We start from the raw sequence: 12,803 nt of genomic DNA, 5'->3' as shown, positions 1-12,803 counted from the left end.
TTGATAAATGTAATTTTTAAAATTCTTAAAATAAAATAAAATGGACCTAGCTTTTTACTTATCTCTAAGTTTTTATTTGTCTTATTTTTCTTTGTAGTATTTGTTGAGTACACACACCCACACACACACACACACACACACACACACACACACACACATATACACACATACACACATTCATTTATTCATATACATTTATGTACCATGAGGTAAGAAAGTAGGTGAGAGAAATGAAGGAGAAGGAAAAGTGCTCAGTTGGGAGTGGAGACACTTAAATGGGGAAGTGAGGTTCAGCAAAAATAAACCTCCACAAACATTTTATTTTGATATGACCTTTCAACTTGGAATAGTTATTCTTGCATTCAAGACAATTTAAAAGACAAAATGAATATTTTGTAGCGTCAAGACGATTCTTTTCTACACAGACTAAGAGAACAGCCCACCATTCACAGCTTTTTTAATGGCTTCTTTGACATCTTTGTTCCTAAGGCTATATATAAGGGGATTAAGCATGGGAATCACTGTGGTATAAAAGACAGAAGCCACTTTCTCCTGGGTTGTGTCACTTGTAGATGGTTTAAAATACATGAAGATGATGGAGCCATAGAAGACTCCAACAGCGGCAAGATGGGAACTGCAGGTACTGAAGGCTTTAGACCTGCCTTCAGCTGAGCGTATTCGAAGGATGCTGGCAAGGATGAAGGCATAAGAGATGAAGATGGCAAACACACTTGCAAAAACATTAAATCCAACAATGATCATCACCCAAAACTCCTTGGTATAATCTCTAGAGCACGCTATATTCAGAAGAGGGAGGATGTCACAGAAGTAGTGGTGAATGACACTAGTTCCACAGAAAGAACGGCTAGATATGTAGCTGGTATGAACTGTGGCCCCAAAGGTCCCCATAATGTACACAGCAGTGGACAGCAGCATACAGACTCTGTGGGACATGGTGACGTTGTAGAGCAAGGGGTTGCAAATGGCAACATAACGATCATATGCCATGGCTGTTAGCATGAAGGAGTCGTCAATACCAAAGAAAGAGAACAGATACAGCTGGGCCATGCATTCAGGAAAGGATGTAAAATTCTTCTCCGATACAAAGTTCATCAACATCTTGGGGATTATAACAGAGGAGTAGCAGAAATCTATGAAGGACAAGTTGCTGAGGAAGTAATACATGGGCGTGTGAAGCTGAGAGCTAATCCTGATTAGAAAGACTAAGCCCAAGTTTCCTGCCATGGAGACCACATAGATCAACAGAAACAGGGAGAAGAGTGGGATCTGAAGTTCTGGCTTGTCTGTTAAGCCTTCAAGGACAAATAAGGATGTTTCAGAATGATTTCCTGGCCTCATTCTTCTCCCAGATGTGATGAGTTGAGTGCTTTGATGGAGAGAGGCAAACATTATCAATTGGCAGCAATTAGCAGTTCGCAATTTGACAAATGACTTGTTTTTCACTAGGAACCAAAATTCAACACAGTACTAGTACTGTTTGAACATCATCTACAATCGAGATAATATTCCATTTGGCTTCATTTTTATTACATGCCTTGAGAAGTGAAACTCATTGGGTTTCCATTTTATTATCCTCTTGTGACATTTAAATGTGAGACTCATGTTGTCTCTACAAACGAAGTTATAGCTTTTCCCGTAAAAGCACCACGCAGGAGACCCTGCTTAGAGACATTCTTCCATTTGGTAGATTCTGTCTTCACCAGCTGTCATCTCTGATGATTTGGATGTTGAACTTCCCTTACCAATGACCATTGATTTCCCCTGTACTTTGCTCACTTAGTCACTGACTTCTTCTTCTTCTTCTTCTTCTTCTTCTTCTTCTTCTTCTTCTTCTTCTTCTTCTTCTTCTTCTTCTTCTTCTTCTTCTTCTTCTTCTTCTTCTTCTTCTTCTTCTTCTTCTTCTAATTGGATATTTTTCATTTACATTTCAAATTTTATCCCCTTTCCTGGTTTCCTGTCCATAACTCCCTTATACCATCCCTCCTCCCTCTTCTTCTATGAGGGTGTTCCTCCACCCATTTACCCACCCCTTCCCACCTCCCTGCTCTGACATTCCCCTACGCTGGGGAGTCCAGCCTTGGCAGAACCAAGGGCTTCTCCTTTCATTGGTGCCCAACAAGATCGTCCTCTGCTACATATGCAGCTGGAGCCATGGGTCTGTACTCTTTGGTTGGTGGTTTAGTCCCTGGGAGTTCTGGTTGGTTGGTATTGTTCTTATGGGGTTGCAAGACCCCTCAGCTCCTTCAGTTCTTTCTCTAACTCCTCCAATGGGAGGAGTTGGTTCAATGGTTGGCTGCGAGCATCTGCCTCTATTTGTCATGCTCTGGCTGTGCCTCTCAGGAGGCAGCTATATCAGCCTCCTGTCAGTATGCACTTCTTGCCACTAGCAATATTTTCTGGGTTTGGTGGCTGTATGTGTATGGGCTAGATTCCCAGGTGGGGTAGTCTCTGGATAGCCTTTCCTTCAGTTTCTGCTCCAAACTTTTTCCTCTGTATTTCCTCCTATGAATATTTTTGTTCACAGTCCCTGATTCTAATCACAAGGGCTTGGCTTCTTTCTTAGTTTTCTGCCTCCCTTTTGCATGTCTGGTTTTGATTTCTCTTGCTGCTACCCATGAGTCATAGAGACGTGAGAAGAGTAAAGCCCTTTCTGAAAGGGTGGTTTATAGGTACTGTGAACCCCGTTGTTATGTGCTGAAGGAAAGTGGGGAAGGGAAAAGAAAACACCAAGGCCATAGGTGCTCCTATGGGATCCAGACCCCTGAAGGTACACTTACGTGTTGAAGGCTGCAGAGCAACACGTGAGAGAACTGTCTGCTTTACAGATGGGAAATTAGGGAATGATGGTTTTGCTTGAAGGTAGCATTATTTTCCCCATTTGCATGTGTTTATTGAGATTTTCCCAAGTTTCCTAGGGAATGTTAAGGTCAGGTTTTATTTGCCTATTTGATTTGACAACAACAACAAAAAAATACCTACACGACAGTTTCCTTCTGAGTCTGAGCACAAAATGAATGACAAGTTCTGCATTGTCCTCATCATTTTTACTCCTCAACTGTTTCTTCTAATTTTGATTTCATGTGATCTAGGGCAGCTTTCTGAAAGTCTGTTGGCCACTTTACTAAATACTAAAAGCACTTTGGCCTCTCGTTTCTTTAAATATGATTGTATTGATGTTAAATTACCTTAAGGAGGAAAAAATGGCAGTAGAAAACACACATGGGTCCATTTACATACCGAGGTTAACCTGTATCAAGAGTCACTTGTGTCTTACAATAGAAACTTGTTATAGGACAATGGTGACCCACCAAAGTATGCAAACATCTTCAGTTTCAGAACATTATATGAAATGAAACACTTCATCTTTGAAATGAATAAATAGAATGATAAGAAAACAGACCACTGGTTACAAAGGCTGAGATAAAATATTACTGAATTACTAAGCCTAGGTTTGGGTCAGTGGAATACTGTAGTGGTGATGGTCTATGAGACATAGCGCTAAGCAATTAGGTGACTAGCTTTATTCTCTAAGACTTCTTAAATAATGATCTAGTGCAAAAAAAGCTAACTGATGTTTTAGAGGTTTCCTCTTTTCTGTTTTGGAAGCATTCCTATCTTCATATTCTAATATCCATCCCATTACCTCAAATAGTTTGCATTTTTCAAGCAACTTAAAAAAATCTCAGCCACCAGGTAATTTGTAGTTTCATGAAATTTCTTTTGTTTTGATTCCTCTACACTTCGTCTATCTTGATCTCTTATAGTAACAACTATTCTATACTTTCTCATGTTATATTTTGATCATGGTGTTGATAATGGACTCAAGATTTAAAATCATATGGGACTGAATTTAGTTTCAGCCATGACCACCTCCCCTCCCCGTGGCAATGAAGGTGTCATTTGTCTTGTGTAAACTTCAGTCTTTCTACCTACAGAGAAGAGTAATTCATACAACTTGTGGCTTTTGCAGTGGTCCACTCACTTGTTCACTCAAGACAATTGAGAGGCTTTCTACATTCCAGAGTTGCAATATTAAATGAGACACAGACCTGCTCTCAGAAAGCAAGCAAATAAAAGTCATAAATCTAATTCTAGTTGTGCTGGGTTGCTGTGGGGGACTTTGACATGGTAGTTCATTTCACTTTCTCTTACACTTTCACAAGGACCTCTTAGGGCTCTGCTTATTCTGTCAAGAATAGTTATTATGGTGTCACAGAGAAGTATGACACATAGAGGTATTGTTGTATAGGTAGATGTGGCTTGGGCACACTAGTAATGTAGACATGGTAAACTAGAAAAGAGTGAGATTCATTTGATAAGGATGATATCTATGACTTATGATCACCTGAGAAGCCCAACCAGAGGGCAAGGTTAGGAAGTAGTTTTTCTGCTTTGCACATACCCAGTTTGATGCCTATTACATGACTGAATAGACATGTTGTGTAGAAACTGTTTATGAATTTAGAACTCAGGAGTGATATCTGCCTAGAATGTGGTCTTCTGAGTCATCAGAACAAATTCAGTGCTAAGAGACTGGACGGAAACATTATAATAGTGTCAGGTAGACATTAAACTATGAATAACATTTTGGTAGTGGTTTCCAGTGTCATTATCAGGAATTCTGCTGGACATTAAGGCTGCTTTAAGCCTCTTCTCTCTTTTCTTCTATTTGTTTTACTTATTTACCTTCTTGAATTGTTTCCAATTGCTATATGTCTGGAGTAATAGTCTGGGCATTTGTTGTAAAGAACTGGCAGATTCTAGAACCAGTGGCATAGTTGAGGAGGGTACCCTGTACTGATGTGTTCTTTTTCTGCTCTTCCAGGAAGGTCTGTCGATGATCTACTGGCTTCCACAACACTCTGACTATTCTTATACTACTCAAGTAATATACAAAAGTCTTTGTATTTTCTTTCTGTTCTTTGTCTTAGCTTTTATTAGCTTTATCATGTTTTCATTTTTACATTTTATTTATCAATTTAAACAGTAAGCATGAATGAATACTATATCCAAAATTTAATACTTAAATATACTTTCTTGTAGACTGTGCCACTGACACACATGATTTAGATTTTTTCTTACTGACAGGGTATTAGATACAAATTTCATTTGCATTTTTCAATATATTTGAAACATTAATAATAGTCATTCTGGGGAATACAGGTGTTTGAAGGAAAGATGAGGGTCAGAATTATGTTCAAGGCTCAAAATACTTTAGCAGTTTTACTTAAAATATCCATGATTTGATATGAAAATTATAATCAAGGGAGAAAGGTACAGATAAGAAAATTGTGTGGAGTAAAGGGGTCTTACACAATGTCAGGAATGACTTGCTATTTTGTAAGATTGCTTTTAAGAAATCTGAATTCTTAATTGTAAGTAGAGAAAGGTGTCTTTTCTGACCTTTAATAATAATTTATTAAGTGCGCTAAGAGTTAGTACTATTTGTGTTAGTTTAAAGATTGACTAAGTTCTTCTCTGGAAATATAGAATATGTAGGTTAATATCAGTTTCTTTTTAGTTAAAGGGATTCATGACCTGACCAAGCACTGCAGTATTTCTTCTAATGCAAACAAATGCTCTAAGAATCCTCTGTAAACTTCACTGCTGATAATAAATATTAAGACAAATGTGGTTGTAATGGGGAAGAAAGCAGTAAGTTTGAGATTAGGACAGAGGCAGAGCCCATGGGAGCAGTGTTCTGTATTCACTATACTTCCTGCTTTCTGTCATGAAGCATATGTCCCTTCTCCTCCACTGGACATAAACAATAGTTTCATAAGCATAGATATTAAGAATGTCTAAACCTTTTAAAGTTTAATTTTAACCTCACTATCTTATCAAAGCTATGACTCACCTGAATATTATCAGCAGGGAAAGTATAGCTGGTCATATATGATTTTAATAAAGTGTTTGTGTGCAAACCACACAATTACCAAATAACTTGGTCATCAAATACTGAGTCCAATGTCTTCCAGATGATCCTGAAACATGTAGTGGAGTAGACTTGGGATAAGATTTCAAGGATTTGGCTTAAGAATAAGTAACTAAGTAGAGTGAGAACAGTCCCGTGGTCTACTAATTTCTTATGAGAAAATTCTATTCAGATCTATTTTGGACTAGAGATGATAACTGTGAATGACTGTTCTCCTTAGGGGCTTGTCATGCCAGGAGTTGGACTCTAAAGGGAAAATAACTACCAAATCTATACCTGCTAGCAATATAGGAACAGCCTCACTCTTAATCCCTCAGCAGTCTAAAACAAAGAAACTCCCTCCTCCCATGAGTGTTGGGGATATTAATAATGAGCCAATAATAAATTACAAGTGTTTGCCAATATTTATTGATGTATATTCATTGTACATAGTATTGAGTAAAATGTAGCCAATTTCTATCAAGTATATCATATATTCTGAAAACATTAACTGCCTCCAAAATAAATATAAAACTTTTTGAACATTTTGGATGATCAAGTTGCTTTATCAAAACCAATATTAAACATCAATCTTTAGTTTTTTCTAAGTTTTCTTCATTTCAGCCCTACTTCACTACTTCCAAATTTGGAGACTATCTCATTTATTTTCAGTCTATTTGGTATTTGGAATATTATATGTGATGAGAAAGAAAATGTAGCCAACTGAAATATCCTGGGGTTTAAATAATTTTCTCAAAAGTACGTCTACGGAAAGAACACATGTACATGTGACTTTCAGTTCAGACCTAAATGTGAACTTCTGAGCTGTTCTTTGTCAGGCTTCTAAAGTATTTGAGTTTCTTGTTCATTCCTTCATCAAAATTTTAACAGTTTTATGAGTATGTAACTGTTAATCAACAAATAGTACATTTGGAGTGCCTATTAGATTATTGTGACTTACAGTTTTGACTATGAAGTCATTTTCTGAATAACGAAGCAAACATGTTTCCCTGTTAATGATATTTATCAAGTACTTTACAATCTTTCTATCCACTATTTTCCACTGCATTCCTAAGCAACGTGGAATCCACTTTTGTTTTGGCAAATTTGAATTTCTGAAATTATATGGTGATTAAGTATGTAGCCTTTTCTTGGCTTCTTTGTCCAGCACAATTACATTGAGATTCACTCATGATCCTGCATGAATAGTGTCATCAGATGGGCTTGACTAGAACCTTTATTGATGTAAATTGGCACCACTATGTGGATCTATTTTTGTTTATCTTGATTCTGATATGGCATTGTCTTTGTATGTTTTGAATTACCTAAGACCTATTATTCAGCTCATTTGCATATGTACTGTACGATGTGTATCTATGTATGTGGTTTAACAGATGTGTATATGAACATATGTCTACAGGTGAACATATATATGTGTGCCATGTCATGGTGGGCTTGTGATTGAAGTTCAGTATCTTCCTCCAATGCTATACACCTTTTATACTGAGACAGTCTCTGGCTGAACTTGGAGCTTGATAGCTAGCTAGTCAGCCTACTCTAGGGATTTCTGTCTCTATTTGCAGCAGCTGCTCTTACAAGATGACCACTAGGTTCTCTTGGATTTTATGAATTTGCTCTGAGCATCGCCAACTCTGGTCCTTGTGCTTGTGAATCTTCTCCTGCAAAGACTTTCCCTGATGAGCCATTTGCCCAACTCTTCAGCACTTTTCCGTATTCTTGGACTTCTGCACTTTCAAATATAAATTCTGGGATTTTAAATGTTGAATTCTCTAAAATGTCTGTTAGAAGTTTAAATGAATTTATGAATAAGTTAGGCAGAAATACCTACAGAATCTACCCCTGTAGATAATGATGCAGAAACACAAAGTGTACTTTTGTTTCTGAATGCCTTACATATGTTTTATTAGACCTATCAGTGCAATACTCAAAAGTTTGAATACAGAATTTTTCCCTCTTCCCCACATATGCTTCCTCTCCGTGGTGCCCCACACATATATACTTAGACACAAATGAAACATGTCTGACATTTGTAGCAGTGTAGAGGAAACTAGACAATATTTTTATTGGCTATTTTATTTATTTACATTTCAAATATTATCCCCCCTCCACGTTTCCCCTCCACAAACCACCTAGCCCCCCTCCCCTGATTCTATAAGGATGCCCCCCCAGCCTCCCACCTACTTCCACCTCATCACCCTAGCATTCTCCTTTTTGGGGGCATTGAGCCTCTGCAGGACCAAGGGCTTCCCTCTCATTGATGCCAGAGATAAGGCCATCCTCAGCTACATATGCGGCTGGAATCATGGTTCCCTACATATGTACTCTTCAGATGATGGTTTAGTCCCTGGGAGTTCTGGGGGTCTGGCTGTTTGATATTGTTGTTCTTCCTATATATTTCCCAGACTGTTAGCAATCTGCTGTGTAAACTTTCTATGTATTTCCCAGTCTGTGAGCATTCTGCCCTGTGTAAACCAGCCAAAGTGAGTGGAAATTCCAGATTCTAGAAAGTTTTAAACTTCTAGTAACTAAGCTGTTAATGTAAGAAAATTGAGTGCTTCCATAATGACACTATATATAACACATAATAAGTGTGAGTTTATAGTTTTATTCTCATAAATAATTTACAATGCAGATAATGGTTAAAATAATATCCTACCATAAGTGGCTCTATATATTTTAATCATTAAAAGAAACAGCAATGCCAAATATCATAAAGAAAGAAAATTAACAAACAGTTGAGTTTGTACAGTCAGACCCGCAAGCAGACAAGGATGTTGGCAAAACAACCATTGTAGGTTGATGTTTTTCATGAACTTAAGAGCGAAAACTTTAAATAAAATATCAGCAAATTCTTCAATACTCAAAGTATACTGTATGCCATTACGATATAAGATGTATATTGATACTGAAAGTTCAATTTAATGTTTGTAAATACTTAGGTATTAATATCAACAGAGTAAAAAGGTAAAAATACGTAATAGTGTTAACAGACCTAGTCCAAGTAGTAGCCAAACTACTATCCCCATTCATGACCCACCCTTTAACTAAATAAAGAATGGATTCTTTTCAATTAAAGGAAGGCTTCAAATACCAGCTACTGGCACTACACTTAATAAGGAAACATTGAAGGTATTTTATGAGTATACCAAAGCAACCATATACACTTTTCTAATCATATTTAATATATTAGAGATTTTCAGATGATGAAAATTAAGGGGAAAGTAAGCATAAATATCCTATTTTATTCTTGCTTTTATTGTTTACATGAAACATTGAAAATCATTCCCCCCAAATCTATTTCAATCAATTTATGAATTTATCAGTGGTTGAGCTAAATTCTCAATATGCAACAAAACTGTATAGGAAATACAATTGAGCACAATGCAACAGCATCCGTGGAGACTGGTGTTACCTGCCAACTCGATAGAATATAGAAATATCTGAAAAATGGGTCTTTGGGCCCATACCTGTGGGGGTAATCTTGGTTATACCATCTTATCTGTGGCCCCGCCCCCTCTCTGAGTTGGGGGTTCCTGGCTGCTGAAAATTCACAAATTGAGCTGAAAAAACATGCATTGTCCTATTGCTCTTTTTCTGATGAGGAATACTTTGTGATCAGCCCCCGTACGCTCCTGCTGCCTTGACTTGCCTAAAATGATTTTTCCTTGAACTGTGAGACAGAAAAAAAAATCCTTTTTCCCTTAAATTGTTTTGGTTAAATATGTTACTTCAGCAAATGCGAAAAGAAACCAAGACATCATCAGAAACACAGAATACCTAGAAATAATTTTTTTTAATTTTTATTGGTTATTTTATTTATTTGCATTCTGGTTTTCCCTCCAGAACCCCACTATCTCATTCCCCCTCCCCCTGTTTCTATTGCTCCCCCATCTACTCACCTACTCCTGCCTCCTGCCCTATCATTTTCCTAAGCTGGGTCATCGAGCCTTCATAGGACCAAGGGCCTCCTCCTCTCCCATTGATGCCAGCTAAGGCCATCCTCTGCTACATATGCGGCTGGAGCCATGTGTCCCTCCATGTGTACTCTTTGGTTGGTGGTTTAGTCCTTGGGAACTCTGGGGTTCAGGTTGGTTGATACTGTTGTTCTTCCTATAGGGTTGCAAACTCCTTCAGATCCGTCAGTCCATCCATTAACTCCTCCATTATAGAAATAATATAATATCTTAATAAAAATATAGGTAAAACCTTTTCATTGAAATTCCAGAACATCCTTAACAAAAATTAAAGGACATATATAAATGGGGAAGTACATCATGTTCATAGTGTGAAATGACATTTTAATCCTTGGAATGGATTGGATGGAGTTCTGCCTTCAAAAGCTGAAGTTGACCCCACTCTCATACAACACACACACACACACACACACACACACACACACACACACACACTAGAAATAAATTACAGAAAAATTAGAGGGACAATTACTGTGTCTGGGCGGAAGGTAATTTTTTATCAAGTAGAATACAAGGAAATGGTAAGCATGATCTTTTAAGATTTAACATGTCTAACCATGATTCACAAAATGAGGTATGGCTGAAAAAGTAGAATGTGCACACAAACAGAACAAACATGTTCATTTTGTACTCATACCATTTATTGCAAGAAAAAATACAATGCACTATAAAAGACTACTAAATAGGAATAGAATACTTTTTAAAATTAAGAGTATATGGGGATTAATAAAGCATTAATCTATTCTCAGCATCAGTAGTGATGAAGAGAAGGTTATTTTTAATTACAAGGAAATACCATCATGCATTCACCAAGAAAATGAAAAACACAATATAGATCTTATAGCAGTGACACCTCTTAAGAATTATGCATCAGAGTATAAAATGCTTTAGTCCTTATACAAATAAAAATACAAGCTTGTCTGCTGTGATTGCATTTGTAATAGAAAACAGAAAAGCAAAATCTTACAACAGATAATAAATGGAACTGACCTTCTTGTCAGTCAAATGAACTATACACATAAGAGAGGTTCTCTTAAAATCTTCTGATTTTTTTTGATGGCTCAAAGGTAATGTTTATTTACCAGAAATTTTATTTCAAACACTGAATTTTGCATCCTCCTCAGCTAATAGCATTACAACATTCTTTGCGTTGCTAGGCAACAGCAGTTACCTGGAGCTCCCAGTCAACCACATTATCACAAGTGCAAACAGCTGACACTCTACCAGTGCTCTGCTCTCTGCTTCACATGGGCACAGAATGCAACCACTTCCTTGATATGTTTAATGTTTTAGCATAAAGTAATCTTGGTATTAGATGATTTTCCCTCAAGCAAATTGATTCAAAATGTAAGAGCATGTTTACGAGCTAGCCAGGCTAGCTATTGCCATTCTGTAATATAGGGATATTAAATACATTTCCAGCACACGGCATTTTCCATTTTGAAAATCTTATTAAGGTTTGGGCTTTTCAAAAGAACCATCTGCACATTCAATATGAGGCAACTTACTTCAACAATGACTTTTTATTAAAACAATACTCATAATGTTTGTCTCTGTGGAATGAATATATATGAATATATATATACACACGCACACATATATATATATATGATGACTTGAAATAAGAATGATTTTTAAAGAAGATGAGTAAAATTATCTATTAGCTATGTAAGAATCCATGCAACAAATTCCATCATGCATTAAAAAAAGCTATTATCTGGGAAACAATTGAACCTTATATACATAGGAAGAATCAGTATTTAGAATTATAAAGACTCCCACAAATGTGCAAAGGAAGAGAAAATATTGTAATAGGTAACCAGATAAATAATGGGAACATCCAACTCATATAAGTAATAGAAATTCTATCCGTCAGTAAACAACCAGAAGAGTTTACCTTCCTCAGTATAGTGTGATACTCAGGACAATACAGCCAGGCTACAGGGCCCTGATGAAGGAAGCTTGACTTATTTATTGTTGTTGTTGTTGTTCTTATTATCTTAAGGACTGTTAGTAAATTGGAAGACAGGGAAGCTTGCTTCCACACTTACTGCTAAATATTAGTCTTCCCTGAACACAGATGGTCTTTCAACATAGCTGGAAACTATTTAAATGTGCTCGAATGGTAAATCCAGCACAGCTCCATATTGGTTTGGGAAAGCTTTCTGGAAGGTTTTAGGAGGAATTAGGAAGGAGAAAATTGTGAAAAATACATTGTTTGAAAAATTAATTAAAACTAAACATGCATACACAAAAGAAAACATAGTATAGGTCTAAGCCACATGTGGACAGGGACTAGACATGAGCCCACATTCCTAACTCTGAATCTGTCTCTAATTGGCAAATGCTTTCAAAGGGGAAATTAATTCTCTCCAATAGAGTCTTGCAGACAATGGGAGGCAGTCTGCATCTATACTTCACCATTTCTATGGTGGTAAAATGGGAGGAAGAGAGAATATAAGTACTTGGAGGGCCATATATAGTTAATCTGGAGTATGGAGCCCAGTAGTAAAGCATCAAGAGAGTTGCTGCCTCCGTATAGTAGAGGGAGAGAACTGATTTCCTGAAAGTGATGTGTGCGCACACACTCATGTGTATGAGCATTCACATACACACACACACCCACCCCCCACCCCCCACCCCCCACGGATACATAAGTATGTACACACATGCAAGCACACATGCACATCAATAAACAAACAAACAAACAAACAAACAAACAAACAAAAAACAGTGTTTTTATGTATTTTTTGGCTAGTAAGCATGGTAGGTTAGAGCTGTAATCACAGTATTCAGAGGCAGAAATCCTATTGTCTTGAGTTCAAACCACTGTACCCTAAACAGCGAGATCCTGTCTTAAAGAAAAGAACAGC

At 37.1% G+C, this 12,803-nt stretch overlaps 1 protein-coding gene across 1 annotated transcript; it reads right to left on the bottom strand.

Annotated features, from left to right (window-relative positions):
• Positions 1-426: 426 nt before the first annotated feature.
• Or8d6 (olfactory receptor family 8 subfamily D member 6) lies at positions 427-1,359 on the bottom strand. The gene is given in 1 exon segment (NM_001000791.1): positions 427-1,359. A coding segment is annotated over 1 exon segment (933 nt).
• Positions 1,360-12,803: the final 11,444 nt, after the last annotated feature.

This window comes from Rattus norvegicus, chromosome 8 (genome assembly GCF_021556685.1).
Source record: "Rattus norvegicus strain SHRSP/BbbUtx chromosome 8, alternate assembly SHRSP_T2T, whole genome shotgun sequence".
Classification (NCBI taxonomy): domain Eukaryota; kingdom Metazoa; phylum Chordata; class Mammalia; order Rodentia; family Muridae; genus Rattus; species Rattus norvegicus.
The sequence above is the reverse complement of the archived record's forward strand: the minus strand, read 5'-3'. Positions and strand labels throughout refer to the sequence as shown.